The sequence below is a fragment of the Oncorhynchus nerka genome, unplaced genomic scaffold (genome assembly GCF_034236695.1).
Source record: "Oncorhynchus nerka isolate Pitt River unplaced genomic scaffold, Oner_Uvic_2.0 unplaced_scaffold_36___fragment_2___debris, whole genome shotgun sequence".
Classification (NCBI taxonomy): Eukaryota; Metazoa; Chordata; class Actinopteri; order Salmoniformes; family Salmonidae; genus Oncorhynchus; species Oncorhynchus nerka.
The window spans coordinates 147,327-166,683 of NW_027040318.1; the positions used below are offsets into that span (position 1 = coordinate 147,327).

The 19,357-nt window shown below is 42.6% G+C and overlaps 1 protein-coding gene across 1 annotated transcript in view; it reads left to right on the top strand.

The window, feature by feature from the left end:
• LOC115142852 (solute carrier family 12 member 5-like) overlaps nucleotides 1–15,795 on the top strand; it is a 112,100-nt gene extending 96,305 nt beyond the window's left edge. The window contains exon 27 of the mRNA XM_065016475.1: nucleotides 11,551–15,795. Within this exon, the coding sequence (XP_064872547.1) occupies nucleotides 11,551–11,642 (92 nt within the window). The 3' untranslated portion in view covers nucleotides 11,643–15,795. The remainder of the gene's footprint in view (nucleotides 1–11,550) is intronic.
• Nucleotides 15,796–19,357: the final 3,562 nt, after the last annotated feature.

The following is a 19,357-nucleotide window of genomic DNA, read 5'->3' on the forward strand; positions in this document are numbered from 1 at the left end:
ATTATACTGTATACTACATTTTCTCCAGATACACAAATGGACTATAAATCCTTAATGTTATCAAAAATCACTCTCTTTAATCTCGCTTTTAATGGATGATGCGGTGGAAGCTATCAAATCATTATTTATTCATTTTGATCTTAATGTGCAATTACCTCTGCAAGTTTCTTGTAGTTGGCCGTAATAGCGGAACTTTCCCTCTCGTGTCCTCTAAAAGCCAATTCTTGCATGCCCAAAAATGCAGTGTGTTGAGAACATCCCTGTTTCTTCTCATGACTCAATCACACCTAGTGTTATTGCGCAAAATGGTATACGGCATCATCTGGATATGTGTGCAACAATAAATCCAACGTATGCACCACACAGAACCCACTGCAACTTCCTCTGCAACGCAATGCTGTAAGGCAAACACAGCTTTCCATTGGAAATGAATGTACTTCTGGTGTTCCAAAATGCTGTTGGTGTGATCGAGTCTTTATTTTCTCATTGTGTTGCGCAGTTTAAATACGCAGAACTTCGTCCACATGATCGATGTGTTTTTTTCAGAGAAGCTTGAATCTGATGCAGGCATTTATATGATCTGTGCTTTTGTTATGCCTTTTAGCTGAACAATCAATGTTCTTCAGGTCACTGTACCCCCCTTTCACAAGGCTCAGACTTTCCAAAAAGCAAATAAGGCCAGCAATACAGGCGGCTTGATGAATGGCTCTCTGTTAACCAGCTATACTTTTGATACCAATTGGTACCTCTTCTTTTCATCCTTCTTCATGAAACTGATCTCAAGCAGAGGTCAACCCTCTGTTTAATTTGCACCTTTTCCATTTATCCCAGAGAATGAAACAGGTTTTTCAACAAAAAGTCAACACAATATTTTTGGTAGAGTTGGCCATTCTGTCATTCTGGTGGTGAAAACTGTACACTCATGCTGGTAGCTAGCTAGCTACTGGCTACTCATAATTACCATATAGGTCTATGGAAGGGGGTAAGGCCAACGAGCCTCCTAGGAAAATGGAAGCTAGCTGTCCTCCGGCTACACCATAGTGCTACCCCAGAGAATGCTGTTGAAGTTACTATAGACCTTATTTGCAAAACAGTGTTTTTTAATAAATTATTTGGTGACATATTTTCAAGATAATTTTTTTCATTTTTCACTATTTTTATTTTTATTACATTTCTTTGAGGAAGATGGTCCTCCCCACCCTCCTCAGAGGAGCCTTCACTGGTGTGTTTGTACCTGGGTGTGTGAATCTTCACAGTCCAAGTTGTTCCATAAGGTGTGTTTTTATGTTATTTCAATCTGATGTGGAATAGAGTTCCATGTAGCCATGGATCTATGTAGTATTGTGCGCCTCCTATACTCTGTTCTGGACTTGGGGACTGTGAAGAGACCTCTGGTGGCATGTCTTGTGGGATATGCATGGGTGTCTGAGCTGTGTTCTAGTAGTTTAAACAGACAGCTTGGTGCATTCAACATGTCAATACTTACAAAAACAAGAAGTGATGAAGTAAATCTCTCCTCTACATAGGGCTATAAGAGATTGACATGCATATTATTAATGTTAGCTTTAAGTTTATATTTGAGGGCCAGCTGTGCCTCTGGGCCAGTTGTAATTTTCCGAATTCCCTCTTTGTGGCACCTGACCACACGACTGAGCAGTAGTCCAGGTGTGACAAAACTCGGGCCTGTAGGACCTGCCTTGTTTATATTGTTGTTAAGAAGGCAGAGTAATGCTTTATTATGGACAGACCTTTCCCCATCATAGCTACTGTTGCATCAATATGTTTTGACCTTAACAGTTTACAATCCAGGGTTACTCCAAGCAGAGTAGTCTCGTCAACTCAATTTCCACATTATTCATTACAATAATTTGTTGAGATTTATGGTTTAGTTAATGATTTGTCCCAAATACAATCCATTTAGATTTAGAAATATTTAGGACTAACTTTTTTCTTGCCACCCATTCTGACACTGGCTGCAGCTGTTAAGTATTGCAGTGATTTCACTCGATGTAGTAGCTGGAGTGTACAGTGTTGAGTCATCCAGATACATAGACACACAGGCTTTACTCAGAGCCAATGTTAGGTCATTACGTTAGAAAAAATTGAAAAAAGTAAGGGGCCAAGACAGCTGTCCTGGGAAATGCCTGATTCTACCTGGATAATGTTGTTGAGGCTACCATTAAATAACACTGTGTTCTGTTAGACAGGGAACTCTCAATCCACAATAAATGTTTTCAAATGTATAAAATGTTTTAAACAGAATTACCTTATTTAGAGTATTCAGGCCATTTGCTATGAATTTCGAAATTGAGCTCAGGTGCATCCTGTTTCCATTGATCATCCTTGAGATGTTTCTACAACTTGATTGGAGCCCACTTGTGATATATTGATTTTTACATGATTTGGAAAGGCTGTCTTTATAAAGTCCCACAGTTGACAGTGCATGTCAGAGAAAAAACCAAGCCATGAGGTCGAAGGAATTGTCTGTAGAGCTCTGAACCAGGATTGTGTTGAGGCACATATCTGAGGAAGGATACCAAAAAATGTCTGCAGCATTGAAGGTCCCCTAGAACACAGTGGCCTCCATCATTCTTAAATGGAAGAAGTTTGTAACCACCAAGGCTCATCCTAGAGCCGGCCAAACTGTGCTATCGGGGGAGAAGGACCAAGAACCTGATGGTCACCCTAACAAAGCTTCAGAGTTCTTCTGTGGAGATGGGAGAAACTTCCAGAAGAACAACCATCTCTGCAGCACTCCACCAATCAGGCTTTTATGGTAGAGTGGTCAGACAGAAGCCACTCCTCAGTAAAAGGCACATTACAGCCCGCTTGGAGTTTGCCAAAAGGCTCATAAAGAACTCAGACCATGGCCTGAATGGCCTCAAACTCTTTGGCCTGAATGCCAAGCGTCACGTCTGGAGGAAACCCGGCACCATCCCTACGGTGAAGCATGGTGGTGGCAGCATCATGCTGTGGGGATGTTTTTCAGCGACAGGGACTGGGAGACTAGTCAGGATTGAGGCAAATATGAACGGAGCAAAGTACAGAAAGATCCTTGACGAAAATCTGCTCCAAAGTACTTGTGACCTCAGACTGGGGAGAAGGTTCACCTTTCAACAGGACAACAACCCTAAGCATACAGCCATGACAACGCAGGAGTGGCTTCGGGCTTTGGGACATGTCTCTGAATGTCCTTGAGTAGCCCAGACTTTAATCCAATCAAACATCTTTGGAGAGACCTGAAAATAGCTGTGCAGCGATGCTCAAAATGCAACCAGACAGAGCTTAAGAGGATCTGCAGAAAACAATGGAACTTCTCAAATACAGGTGTGCCAAGCTTGTAGAGTCATACCAAGACGACGCTAGGCTGTAATTGCTGCCAAAGGTGCTTCAGCAAAGTACTGAGTAAAGGGTCTGAATACTTATGTAAATGTGATATTTCAGTTTATTTTCTATTTTTAATATATTTGCAAGCATTTAAAAAAAACTGCTTTTGTTTTGTCATTATGGGGTATTTTGTGCAGAATTATGAGATGTAAAAAAATATCTTATAGAATAAGGCTGTAACGTACCTAAATTGAAAAAAGTCAAGGGGTCTGAATACTTTCTGAATGCAATGTATACTTTTTTTGTCAGCAGAATGCTATGATGGATAATGTCAAAAGCCTCACTGAAGTCTAACAAAACAGCTCTCACAATATTTTTTATTATCAACTTCTTTCAGCCAATCGTTTGTGTAAGTGCGATGCATGTTGAATGCCCTGTCCTGTAAAATAGCATTGTTTCTGGTCAAACATAATTTTTTACTAAAGTTTACTACGGGTTGGTAACAGGCTGATTGGTCAGCTATTTGAGCCAGTAAAGGGTGCTTTACTATTCTTGGGTAGAGGAATGACTTCTTGCTTCCCAGGCTTAGATTGAAGAGATGGCAAGTAGGAGCAATATCCGGCCTCCCGGGTAGCACAGTGGTCTAAGGCAGTACATAGAAGTTGCTAGCTGTGCCACTAGAAATCCTGGTTAGAATCCAGGCTCTGTCGCAGCCGGCCTCGACCGGGAGACCCATGGGGCGACGTACAATTGGCCCAGCGTCGTCCGGGTTAGGGGAGGGTTTGGCCGGCAGGGATGTCCTTGTCTCACGCTCTAGCGACTCCTGTGGCGGGACAGGCGCATGCACGCTGACACTGTGCTAGGTGTACTGTGTTTCATCCGACACATTATTGTGGCTGGCTTCTAGGTTAAGTGGGCATTGTGGTTGGGTCGTGTTTCGGAGGACACATGGCTCTTGCCCAGTCTAGAGTGCCCCTATAATCCCATCCGCCCGAGTTGTAGGTCCAGTGGCCTGGGACGTAGGTGTGGACATCCGCCAGGTTTGAGAGAGGGAGCCCGCACTCCTGAACTGTCCTCCTGAGCGCATCTACATTCCCACAGGGATAAGGGGTCAGCTGCTGACCTGGGCACACACAGCTTTCGTCACTGGACATCCAGGTATTTCTCGCACTCGTTTCTCGTTTCATGTCTCCCTTCTCTCAGGCCGGTGGTTCCTGGTCCCCTAGCTGATGCTGTCCCCCACGACACCCCACCACCTCCCCTGGACGTCGAGGGGAGTACAGCGTATGCTGTCAGATCCGTACTGGACTCACGGCATTGTGGGGGGGTCAACTCCAGTATCTGGTGGACTGGGAGGGGTATGGCCCAGAGGAGCGGTGTTAGGTTCCGCTGGAAGACATTCTGGATCCCAACATCATCCATGCTTGAATCAGCTGTGTAGTGTTAGGGAGAAGAAAAGAAACATGCACTCCTTTTGGTCCTGAGGACTGAGTTTTGGGAAACGCTGGACTAATGCCATCATACTGTAGTCCAGTGGTTCCCAACTCCGGTCCTCAAGTCTCCCCAACAGTACAGAGTTTTATTGTTATCCCAGAAAAGCACACCTGATTCATCTTGTCAACTAATCATCAGGCCCTCAATGAGTTGAATCAGCTATGTTTGTCTGGGGCTGCAACAAAAATGTGCTGTGGGGGGTACTCCATGACTGGAGTTGGGAACCACTGCTGTAGGCTTATGGTTGCATTGGCGTTGCATGCCGTTATCAGCTGCAAAATGGGTTCACATGGCTGATATCCTGATAAAAGAGTGACAATCAAATAAAACTAATTGGAGAGCTTACAACTGAACAAAAATTTAGGTAATGTTCACTTGAGAAAAATAACAGACAAATTAGAGTTAGATTCCCTTCTATTACAGGATTGTGAGATGTGATTAATCAAAGTTATCACAATTTCATCTTGAAAAATAGTTAACAATTAAAACAAGTAAACACTTCAGAATCAACACTATTTTAAAAATGTGTATAATAATAAGTAGTCTAACTCGTATGTGAAGGTAAGACATCTTAGTAACAAGTGGGCTATTAGTAAAACATAATTTCAGTTGAACAAAAAAAAGTTAACCTCACTCCACTGATCCCTGATCTACTGGGTGAGCAGACTTCTGTTCCAGCCAAGCAATAGCACACTTGATTATCAACTAATTAGGTTTGATAAATTCAATCAGGTGTGTTAGTGCTGGGCTAGAACAGAAGCCTGCTCATCCAGCTGGGTTGGCCTGCTCCAGTTGTAATAGGTTTATAAAGTACATTGACTTTTAAACTATATTTTCGTTTGCAAAATGTGCTAACATAGGTACACATAATTCTTGGTATACAAGGATTTACCCTTATTCTCTTGCAACATTCATTGGGACCTCATCTGCAGACAGGGTTACACAGCTCTCTGTATCTGAGGACAGAAAACATCAAAGAAACAGGCTAACTAACTAGCTAATATGAAGTTAGCTAACTGGTGATATTTAATTCACTTGGCTAGTGAACTACAAGAAGAAACCCAGCCCAGTCACGGACCAGGATGTCTTGCTCCCAGGCAGACTAAATAACTTTTTTGCCCGCTTTGAGGACAATACATTGCCACTGACACGGCCTGCAACGAAAACATGCGGTCTCTCCTTCACTGCAGCCGAGGTGAGTAAGACATTTAAACGTGTTAACCCTCGCAAGGCTGCAGGCCCAGACGGCATCCCCAGCCGCGCCCTCAGAGCATGCGCAGACCAGCTGGCCGGTGTGTTTACGGACATATTCAATCAATCCCTATACCAGTCTGCTGTTCCCACATGCTTCAAGAGGGCCACCATTGTTCCTGTTCCCAAGAAAGCTAAGGTAACTGAGCTAAACGACTACCGCCCCGTAGCACTCACTTCCGTCATCATGAAGTGCTTTGAGAGACTAGTCAAGGACCATATCACCTCCACCCTACCTGACACCCTAGACCCACTCCAATTTGCTTACCGCCCAAATAGGTCCACAGACGATGCAATCTCAACCACACTGCACACTGCCCTAACCCACCTGGACAAGAGGAATACCTATGTGAGAATGCTGTTCATCGACTACAGCTCGGCATTCAACACCATAGTACCCTCCAAGCTCGTCATCAAGCTCGAGACCCTGGGTCTCGACCCCGCCCTGTGCAACTGGGTTCTGGACTTCCTGACGGGCCGCCCCCAGGTGGTGAGGGTAGGCAACAACATCTCCTCCCCGCTGATCCTCAACACGGGGCCCCACAAGGGTGCGTTCTGAGCCCTCTCCTGTACTCCCTGTTCACCCACGACTGCGTGGCCATGCACGCCTCCAACTCAATCATCAAGTTTGCGGACGACACAACAGTGGTAGGCTTGATTACCAACAACGACGAGACGGCCTACAGGGGAGGAGGTGAGGGCCCTCGGAGTGTGGTGTCAGGAAAATAACCTCACACTCAACGTCAACAAAACTAAGGAGATGATTGTGGACTTCAGGAAACAGCAGAGGGAACACCCCCTATCCACATCGATGGATCAGTAGTGGAGAGGGTAGCAAGTTTTAAGTTCCTCGGCATACACATCACAGACAAACTGAATTGGTCCACTCACACTGACAGCGTCGTGAAGAAGGCGCAGCAGCGCCTCTTCAACCTCAGGAGGCTGAAGAAATTCGGCTTGTCACCAAAAGCACTCACAAACTTCTACAGATGCACAATCGAGAGCATCCTGGCGGGCTGTATCACCGCCTGGTACGGCAACTGCTCCGCCCTCAACCGTAAGGCTCTCCAGAGGGTAGTGAGGTCTGCACAACGCATCACCGGGGGCAAACTACCTGCCCTCCAGGACACCTACACCACCCGATGTTACAGGAAGGCCATAAAGATCATCAAGGACATCAACCACCCAAACCACTGCCTGTTCACCCCGCTATCATCCAGAAGGTGAGGTCAGTACAGGTGCATCAAAGCTGGGACCGAGAGACTGAAAAACAGCTTCTATCTCAAGGCCATCAGACTGTTAAACAGCCACCACTAACATTGAGTGGCTGCTGCCAACACACTGTCATTGACACTGACCCAACTCCAGCCACTTTAATAATGGGAATTGATGGGAAATGATGTAAATATATCACTAGCCACTTTAAACAATGCTACCTTATATAATGTTACTTACCCTACAGTATTCATCTCATATGCATATGTATATACTGTACTCTAGATCATCGACTGCATTCTTATGTCACTAGCCACTTTAACTATGCCACTTTGTTTACTTTGTCTACATACTCATCTCATATGTATATACTGTACTCGATACCATCTACTGTATGCTGCTCTGTACCATCACTCATTCATATATCCTTATGTACATATTCCTTATCCCCTTACACTGTGTATAAGACAGTAGTTTTGGAATTGTTAGTTAGATTACTTGTTGGTTATCACTGCATTGTCGGAACTAGAAGCACAAGCATTTCGCTACACTCGCATTAACATCTGCTAACCATGTGTATGTGACAAATAAATTTGATTTGATTTGATTTTGTTTTGATTTGAGCTATACAGTATGTAAAGTTAGTTAGATACTGTAGCTAGCTAGCTATGTTAGCAGCTCATTTGTGTTAGCCTGCACACAAAGTTCCTGTAGCTATCATTTTCAAAATATATGTTTTTACTTGAATAGGTTCTCCCCATTGCCTCTGTTTTCTGGATCCTTCAAAAAAATTAAATAATGGGCAATCTGAAAGCAAAATGCAGCCAGCCATGTGGACTTTCCCCAGACTGACTGATCTTCCAACATGGCGCCTTGTGCGGTTGCTAGGTGATTTGTGATGGATGCAACTGCAAGCCCTCTATACCTCTCTGTTAATATCACATACATTATCAAGCATTTTACGCATATTATCCAGATACTGACTGTTAGCGCTTGGTGGTCTATAGCAGCTTCCTACAAGAATGGGCTTTATGTGGGGCAGATGAACCTGTATCCATATTACTTCAACAGTATTTGACATGAGATCCTCTCTACGCTTAACTGGAATATAAACCACAACACCACCCCCCGTTAGCATTTATTTTTGCGTGTTATAACTATGTATTCCTACCACTATACCATCAAAGGTATTATCTAAGTGAGTTTCAGAGATCAGTATTTGAATGTCATCTGTTACTATCAAGTTGTCGATTTCATTAACCTTGTTTCTTAGGCTACATACAGGATGTTAATGTCGGCTATTTTTAGCAATTTTGGGGGATGCTTGATTGTTTTACTGAGCATCTTATCAGAAATAGACATGAAAGTTATATTTATAGTTGAGCTGATAGCGCAGGGTGAGCTGCACACAGTGAACTTCCTACTAGGACACACTGCCTCAGTGATAATAGTTTAACTCTGGTTCATAGACATATGATTACTGCATACAATAGCTATAGGATTGACAGAGGCATTCAGGGACTTAGAGGGACATAAATTAGGTTACTTATAAACCTGTTATGGCTAGACATTCTACTAGCGGAATCCCTCGACAACATCCGGTGAAATGGCAGAGCGCCAAATTCAAATTAAATTACAATAAATATTAAACTTTCATGAAATCACACATGCAATACACCAAATTAAAGCTAAACTTGTTGTTGATCCAGCCAAAATGTCAGATTTCAAAAAGGCTTTATGGCGAAAGCAAACCATGCTATTATCTGAGGATAGCACCCCATCAAACAAACACAGACTATCATGTTTCAACAGGCGCAACACGAAACTCAGAAATAAAGATATAATTCATGCCTTTCCTTTGACGAGCTTTTCTGTTGGCTCTCCAATATGTCCCATAAACATCACAAATGGTCCTTTTTTTCAATTAATTCCATCGTTATATATCCAAAATGTCCATTTATTTGGCACGTTTGATCCAGAAAAACACTGGTTCCAACTCGCGCAACATGACTACAAAATATCTCATAAGTTACCTGTAATCTTTGTCCAAACATTTCAAACAACTTTCCTAATGCAACTTTAGGTATATTTTAACATAAATAATCGATACAATTTAAGACGGGATAAACTGTGTTCAATACCGAACAAAAACAATGTGGAGAGTGCTTTCAGGTCACGCGCCTCTAACAAACAGTACACTGCACTCGGCCCTCGTTCTGAACTGCCCTACTTCTTCCAATCTGGATAAGAGCGTCTGCTAAATGACTTAAATGTAAATGTAAATTACACAAAGGAAAAACATCAACCAATTTCTAAAGACTTTTGACATCCAGTGGAAGTGATAGGAACTGCAAGCAAGTGCCTTAGAAATCCATATCCCCATAGAATACCCATTGTTATACTCACAGACATCATTCAAACAGTTTTAGAAACTTCAGAGTGTTATCCATCCAAATCTACTAATACTATGCATATATTTGCTTCTGGGCCTGAGTAGCAAACAGTTTACTTTGGGCACGCTTTTCATCCGTACATGAATATACTTGCTCCTAGCCCGAACAGGATTTATATTATGACTTCCAACGTTCATGGGACAATGTACATTTGATGCAGCACTACGACAACTCAGAGACACAATGGTAGGGATTATCTGAGCAGGGCTTGGTTCATTGATAAGTCATTGTCTAGGAGCCAAGATGATTTGGATGGACTCTGTCATTCCTGTAAAGCGTCTTCTGTTTCCAGAAGGTGACAAAGGTTTATCTCTAAACGTTATGCCAATGTAAGGGGCTTAATATAGTTGTATTCCAGCCACTAGGGGTACTCAGGTGAAGCCCAAGGGAAATAAAGAAATACAGTTTAAGTGAATTGGGGAGAGGAAGAATGTGCTGTAAACTGCTGTTACATGTATGATTAAACATGATTCAAGTCAAGTAAACAGTACCTTTCACGGTGTAGTTTATATTATAAGCTCATAGAAAGGGTAACACCAACAAAGCTACAGTAATCTTTTAGCCAGGTATGTAATGCTAGTAGCCTGCTGATGAATCTTTCACAGGCACGGTCCAACGATGGTACCTGGCCTGAAATAATTGGCTGCTTTTTTAGAAACTTTCAAAGCTAGAATCAGTTTTTAAAAATCCATTTTCAGCAGTTCCGAGCTAGCCCTCCTAATGTTGTTTGACCCCACATGGACTACAACAGCATCAGCCCCCTGGCTTCCACAGCATCTTTCTGTAGGATCTTTAAATTAACATACTATAGCTTTACTCATGTTAACACTCCCATGGAGTTTACAGAATGGAGTATGTCTTAAGTCATCTTCACACAGCTTATCTGCCCATAGAAGCTGTGTCGTTACAAATAAGTATCTTATCTTGCTTTTTAGTTTTAGTTTGCTTTTTTTGTGTCCACCACACTGGGGTAGTGGGCTGAAGAAGGCTGAAGAGGTGTTCTGGGAGAGGGGTGGAGGGTAGTCTGGTGGAACATGAACCTTACCTCCCACTTCCCCAATGTGGGATGGTTATTTCTAATGGCTGTCGATGGTATTATATGCCTATGATTAAATACTTTTTTTTTAAGAAAGAAAAAAAGAGACAGAACCTCGCAAAAAAATACATTAAAATGGGGCCTTCCGGGTGGTCTAGGGCTGTGCCACCAGAGACTCTGGGTTTGCGCCCAGGCTCTGTCGCAGCCGGCCGCGACCAAGAGGTCCATGGGGCGATGCACAATTGGCCTTGTTTCATCCGGGTTAGGGAGGGTTTGGCCCAGGAGGGATATCCTTGTCTCATTGCGCACTAGCGACTTCTGTGGCGGGCCGGGCGCAGTGCACGCTAACCAGGTCGCCAGGTGCGCTGTGTTTCCTCCGACACATTGGTGCAGCTGGCTGGCTTCCGGGATGCGCGCTTGGATGCGCGCTGTGTTAAGAAGCAGTGCGGCTTGGTTGGGTTGTATTTCGGAGGACGCATGAGTTGTAGCGATGAGACAAGATAGTAACTACTAACAATTTGATACCACAAATTTGGGGAGAAAAGGGGGTAAAATAAAATATATATATACAAAAAAGTAATTGGAATCAAAAAAATACATTAAAAAACTATTTATAATAAAGAGAGAAATTATTATAAAAAATAGTTGGAGGTAGGTAAACATTTTAATAAAATAAATATTAAACAAGTAAGTATCTGGCTACTAGTAAAAGTAAGCATAACGCTACAGAGGTGCACCAGTTAGTTGTTTTCCTTATATTTTGCGTGCTCTCAGACATGGAGTTCCTGGAGGTCCTGACTGAAGGTCTCAACAGGGTTCTACTGGTTCGCGGTGGCGGTCGTGAGGTCATCACCATCTACTCTTGAGAGAGCAGCCTCCCCCCAAGTCCCTGATCCCCCCTTCCATTTGTTTCTGTCAGACACTCCGCTCACACCCAAGCAATACCCCATCTCACCTTGCGTCTCTTCACGCTATCTTCTGTTTGCCTTAAAACACACTCTCACACACACAAACACAGAATCTATTCAGACTAGTAGGATGCTATTTAGATTACCTCACACACTTTAGAGCCTTTTCCGGTCCTATAAGATGTCAGAGGTAGCCTCTTTTAGCTTCATATCCAGACCACATATCATCTAGAGCAGATGGCTCAGAGACTTCGCCTCCCCCTGTCCGTGACTCAAATAACCTACAAAGGAAAGGTTTAGTCCACTTCCAATTCACCCAGCAAGATTATCAATCAGTACTCTGAAATGAAATAGCGTGAAATACTGCCCTGTGCTGATTGCAGGTAGCCATCACTGTCCAGTTCCACACCCTTTGTGCTATTCATAGCTGCCTATTGGTCAATCCACTGGTCACTTGGTTATGGAGTCAAGGATACAGAGGGTTAGGTGAGCTGGGTTGTTCAGTGTGATGTGTGTGTCTGTGTGTGTTTAAGGCTGCGTTTGCACAGGTAGCCCAATTATGATGTTTTCTTCAGTAATTGGTCTTTTGACCAATCAGATAAGCTCTGAAAAAGATCTGATATGATTGGTCAAAAGACCAATTATTGGAAAAAAATATCAGAATTGGGATGCCTGTGTAGACGCAGCTTAAGTGTCTCATTCATCCGATTGTGGTTTGTTATGAGGGGATGTTTTAGAGTGCCATCGATTTGGAGTCACCTACCTATCAACATGGAGTAGCCTAACGCAAGACTGAACAGTGGTTAGTGGAGAACTGAGGATGTTGACGTTGTGTAGCTAGTCGTGTATATAAGACCCTGAGAAACCACAGCGAAGAGAGAATACCAAAAGACTCCTGTGGGAAACCCTGTTCATTAAGTGCGGAGATGACCACCGTCGAGAAAGACTGCTACCCATGGTCATGGTTGGTGGTTTGAAGAGAACTTGGTCATTCTTTTAATCAGGGTAAGTTGTGAACGAAGGAACAAAGTTTGGAGGAAGATGGGAGAGAAACGAACAAGCCTCCGTGATGACATAGATCGTGCTCTATGAACTTTGACCTCATCTTGAGTACTCTGCAACATGTCGTCCTCATGTCGCTGTACTTTGTTTTTGCTCTCGCACTGTCATCATATTTATACTTCTCCCTTTTCCCCCTTTCTAAGTGTCTATGTGTCCCGTCTAGATCCAGCCACTGTTAGTGCCAAAAACAACAAGGCTAGCTTGACTTAAGATATTGATACGTTGTTAAACTGTGAGGGGCGTTCTTAGCGGAAAGGTCGTCTGACAGAAAAGCAGGGGCTCTTTCTCAATGTTCTTTCCTTGATTCCTACTATCCCCTTTGCTCGCCTCCTTGGACAGAGGAGAGACAAAGAATCGAGGAAAGACAATTGAAAAAGAGCCCCTGCTCTTATGTCAGACGACCTTTCCACTAAGAACGAGAAACTGAAAAGAGACAGGGAAATATTATGAGCAGTGAGTTCATCATTGTCAGACACCCACACCCCTTGACCCCAGTGTGGATCACTGTAAATAGTGTAAAAGCTCTGACGTGTTGTTAATTATGAGTGTAGTATGTTTGTGACTTACTAAAAAGCTTCTAGTGGAGAAAATGTTCCTTCTCTCAAAGGGTCGGTTCAAAACTGCTTTTGGATGGCTTAGGCTCCTATCACTATGGTAACTGTCACTGTATCCCTGACGAGTACTGCACCTGCACTGTCCCCCACTGTGCAACAGGTGATTTAATGAATTCACCAGTTCATTAAATTAAAATTTTTCCACCTAGAAAACAAAATGTTGTTTATGTTTATAGACAAAAGTTATGCATATTTATATAATAGAGATATAATTTTAATTATCGCAAAAAAATATATGTTGTTTTGCCAAATTTAGATATGTTTACATGTGCCATATAAAAAAAATATTTTTTAAATGAAATCGATCTATGAAAGTCTAATATTGATTTAAATTACAGAGTACAAATTGTGCATTAGGTTGAAGGGTTAGTGTGCAATTAAATAATAATATATATAAAAAGTGATGGAATGGAAAAGGGTTACACAGCTATGAAACTCACCCCTTCCGTAACACTGAACCCTATGCAGTATAATCCAAATATGTGATTTCGTATCCACAAAATTGGCACAGATTTGAGCCAATATGTATGGCCCTGACAATGAATGGATTATTAGCTAATTACAACAAAGACGTATGAAGTGCATTTTGAAAGGAATGTGCAATAGCTGAAATTTGGTCTCACATATTCATGTTATTTATTTTTTTACTCATCTATTTTGTATGTAGATTTCATATGTCTAAGGAATTTATTAATATATCACAATGACAACCATCATCATGTATTTATTTTTGTGTTTTGAAAGTCACTTGCACTTGTAGTGGAACTACGAAAAAATATATATAATATATATAATAGAGGGTTCAAAACAACAAATGAAACTAGTTTATAGAGCTGTTGAACCCAGTATTTATGTTTAAAGTGTTGTTTGAAAGTCAGACTCATATGTTGTGAATTCTGCTAGTATTAGAGTTATTTGTAAATGAACACATCTAAAGGAACATACAAAAGATATCAGAAAAAGGGTAGGCATATATAGAAATACATATCAATGCTGGTGGTTTGTCTCCTCCAAGACTTGACCCGGCTTTACCTATTAACTATTGACCTGAGAGTCTTTCTGGACAGGAGTCATTTTCAGCTTTGGAAGAGAACTTTCCTGAATATATTATACAGTATCTTGAGGCAATACTTATACCATTATGGTGCAATTTGTTTGGGAGTCCGGGGGCAGTCCCCCCCCCTCCCCAGTGCTTTTTTATTACTTTCACAAATGGCGCTCTTGATTATTCCATCCTCTTCAATCCACATTTAGTCTAGAGAAACTCTTAGCCCAGACTGCAACTTTGAAAGTTTTATCAAGTTGAATTGACAACAATCGTGCAATAAAGTGTTGTTAGAACTTAAAGATAGTAAAGTTCTTTGTTTTACATTTTGATTGATGTGTGAAATGTTAACTGCAATTCACTGGTAGTTCTCTGCCAGTTACATCAGATCTCTTACTAGAGCAAACTCTAGCGACTGGTCTAGCCACTGCTAGTTTTTACATATGGCCAATATATGACTACAACCATATGACTCTCTCCTATTATTACACCATTTGATTAATAGACACTCATATCAACTTTCAAAATACTTGGCTATTTTGGAATTTTACTACAACATTGCCTGCATTGACTGAGCCTTTAATCTATTTATAAAGAAAATATCTCAAATGTTGGTGAAAAAAGGATTTATGGGAAATTAGTTTGTTTGAATTTCCAATGTGTTTTATAATTACTGTTTGCATGGTCTTATGTGGAAATATTTGTTTCAGTGGTATATGGTGTGATGACTTATATGTACAAGGCAAGTGGTTTGGAAGGGGAGTGTCCTCCATCTACACTAGGGCTCCCTTTGGGGGTCTGTGATTAAACTACAAGATATTGCTTTGGTCACAGAAAAAAATAACTTGAGAATGATTGCCTCGTGGTTACATAGTTAGACATTGAAAACAAGTATTTTGCAAAAAAAAGTATAAGTTCACAATATTGTTGTCAATCTTGCTAAATTAATGTTGCGTAACGTAATATGAGTTTATGCGTTGAATAGATGGGCCTGAGAGATGTTCCTTTTGCTTTGTATATAACACTGCAGTCAAAAACAGTAGCCTATGGCGATGTTTGTTGTCCTTTGTTGTACACTGTTTTATCACTGTGGACAAAGTCTTAGCGTTTTGTAAGATTATGTGCAATATTGTTTTTTACTTGGGGAATCATTTTTCATTTGGTTGTATAACATTATTGTTTTTCATTAGAACACATTAACAACTGACAAGTTGGTGGTGTGCTCATTAGAATGTTTAGAGCCAGGTCTTATGGACCATAAAGTTATTTTGTGTTCATCTCCTCTGTGGTGGCTGAGACAGAAAAGCACTTTATCTAGAGCTAACACTTGTTGTGATTGAAGGTTAGAGGACATAATCAGTGTTTAATAAAAACTAACTTGCCCAGTTTACACACCGATTCATAGCTTCCTCTGGTGGTATGAGTGTGTACTGCAGCCAGTTGGAGTAAGATCTGGGTGATAGTGGGATATCTAGATCAGATCTTGACATTACTCTGCAGTTTTTCACTGCAATTATATACTAACTTTTCATTTAATTTTCTTCCTTTCACTTTAAGTATGTGCAAGGGCAGTTTTGGCATGCAGTAAAACTATTTGGTTGTTTTTCTTTTCTCCATTTTTGGGGGGAATAAATCACAGTAGATGCTTGATTTATAAAAAAATAATACTCTGATCTTGCTAATGATTTAGGGTTAGATAAGTATTTATAATAAAATAAACAGGTTTGGAGAGCCTTTAAGCACAAAATATATTGGTGAATAAAAAATTGTGTTTTGATTCATCCTGAAGTTGCCATATTAAATTGTTTAATCCATGAGATATTGCAAGGTGGGAACTGTACAATAGGGGTTGAACAGTAGTGCTATAAATCTACCCTAACAATTCTCACTAATCATGGAACTATGATGACAACGGTCCAGTCGTGAACCACGCGCCACGCTCTAGGTTTAAGCTTCTACGTATGACCTGTGTTCCATAATGATTCATTTCCCAACCAGTGGCAACCCGTCATTCAGAGCAGAGCCCCACCTGTTTTGAGACCCATATTTTTTGCAACCCCCCCCAAAAAAAAAACAGGGCTGTTTTGCATGTTATTTTGGCATTAATACGTGTCACATATCAGTTTGCAAACAATGTAAAAAATATATAGATATCATTGAGTTAATAAAGCTGCATACTAACATGGTCTCTTTTTTGTTTTCTTGAATAAGGCAGCGCCAAAATGCAGGTGTAGCTCAGTGCTTTCTGTAGTGGTGGGGCAAGCCGGCAGAAAATACGGAGCGTTGCGCCGTTATTGTCTCAGTGTTCTGTCACTCATTGGGACACTACGTCACCGCCAAGTCTAAGGGTAGAGCTAGAAAATTCTAGCCCCTTGGGTGCTGCCATAGAGTTACATTAGAAGTTCCCATCCAAGAAGGCAAATCACGTTATATGTACAGTAGCTTTGATTGGACTGATCATATCAACATCCTACTTTCAAAATCTTAGCTAGCGGCCTCCCAAGTGGCGCAGTGGTCTAAGGCACTGCACAACAGTGCTAGCTGTGCCACAATAGATTCTGGGTTTGAGTCCAGACTCAAACCCGGGAGACCCATGGGGCGACGCACAATTGGCCCAGCATTGTCCGGGTTAGGGGAGGGTTTTGCCGGCAGGGGTGTCCTTGTCCCATCACGCACTAGCGACTCCTGTGGCGGTCCGGACGCAGTGCACGCTGACACGGTAGTCAGGTGTCTCCTCCGACACATTGGTGCGGCTGACCCGGGTTAAGTGTGCATTGTGTCAAGAAGCTGTGCGGTTTGGTTGGGTTGTGTTTTGGAGGATGCATTGCTCTCGACCTTCGCCTCTCCCGAGTCTGTACGGGAGTACGGGACAAGACTATAACTACCAATTGGGAAGAAAAAGAGGAAAAACATATACACTGCTCAAAAAAATAAAGGGAACACTAAAATAACACATCCTAGATCCAATTTTGATGTAATGTCCTTAAAACAAGTCAAAATGAGGCTCAGTAGTGTGTGTGGCCTCCATGTGCCTGTATGACCTCCCTACAACGCCTGGGCATGCTCCTGATGAGGTGGCGGATGGTCTCCTGAGGGATCTCCTCCCAGACCTGGACTAAAGCATCCGCCAACTCCTGGACAGTCTGTGGTGCAACGTGGCGTTGGTGGATGGAGCGAGACATGATGTCCCAGATGTGCTCAATTGGATTCAGGTCTGGGGAACGGGCGGGCCAATCCATAGCATCAATGCCTTCCTCTTGTAGGAACTGCTGACACACTCCAGCCACATGAGGTCTAGCATTGTCTTGCATTCGGAGGAACCCAGGGCCAACCGCACCAGCATATGGTCTCACAAGGGGTCTGAGGATCTCATCTCGGTACCTAATGGCAGTCAGGCTACCTCTGGCAAGCACATGGAGGGCTGTGCGGCCCCCCAAAGAAATGCCACCCCACACCATGACTGACCCACCACCAAACCGGTCATGCTGGAGGATGTTGCAGGCAGCAGAACGTTCTCCACGGCGTCTCCAGACTCTGTCACGTCTGTCACATGTGCTCAGTGTGAACCTGCTTTCATCTGTGAAGAGCACAGGGCGCCAGTGGCGAATTTGCCAATCTTGGTGTTCTCTGGTAAATGCCAAACGTCCTGCACGGTGTTGGGCTATAAGCACAACCCCCACCTGTGGACGTCGGGCCCTCATACCACCCTCATGGAGTCTGTTTCTGACCGTTTGAGCAGACACATGCACATTTGTGGCCTGCTGGAGGTCATTTTGCAGGGCTCTGGCAGTGCTCCTCCTTGCACAACGGCGGAGGTAGCGGTCCTGCTGCTGGGTTGTTGCCCTCCTACGGCCTCCTCCACTTCTCCTGATGTACTGGCCTGTCTCCTGGTAGCGCCTCCATGCTCTGGACACTACTCTGACAGACACCGCAAACCTTGCCACAGCTCGCATTGATGTGCCATTCTGGATGAGCTGCACTACCTGAGCCACATGTGTGGGTTGTACACTCCGTCTCATGCTACCACTAGAGTGAAAGCACCGCCAGCATTCAAAAGTGACCAAAACATCAGCCAGAAAGCATAGGAACTGAGAAGTGGTCTGTGGTCACCACCTGCAGAACCACTCCTTTATTGGGGATGTCTTGCTAATTGCCTATAATTTCCACCTGTTGTCTATTCCATTTGCACAACAGCATGTGACATTTATTGTGAATCAGTGTTGCTTCCTAGGTGGACAGTTTAATTTCACAGAAGTGTGATCGACTTGGAGTTACATTGTGTTGTTTAAGTGTTCCCTTTATTTTTTTGAGCAGTGTATATTAAACAATCTCAGCTAGCACACATCATCATTAATCAAGTCGACAATCTACTGGCAAATCCTTTTTAATCCTTGACATATGAAGAGAAATGATGAAGAGAAATTATAGATAAAACGTATCGGTGCTCATCGGCAATTGGACATTACACAACAAGTTTGAAATCGCAAATTCAACAATGAGTGGTTTGGAAAGAATCAGTGACAGTGGCTAACTGCAAGCATTTTAAATCAATCACTAGCCTGCTATTCAGTGGAGTGGCTGTGTGGTCCCAAATCTGGGATTAAGGGGCTCTTTTCCACGTTTAAAATTATAAACATTCAACATTGACCATGCGGTCAATGAAGCATGATGTGTGCCGTGCTCAATACAACTTGGCTTCAATGAGTTCAAGACAAGTGGGAAGTCAGGAATAAACAAGCTCCGAAAGGGAAAATACGTTTTGTACGGTCATCCAACTCGGAATTGTAAATCCGGCCACTTTCTAGAGCTACGACCTGAAGATCAATGACGTCATCATGATTCAACCTTGTATTTTTCTGAGTTCCCAGTTGTTATGAAAGCACCATAAATCCAGAGAAACCAGACTTCGATGACAGAATTTGGCCACGAAGGACCACCGCACCATTTTCCTG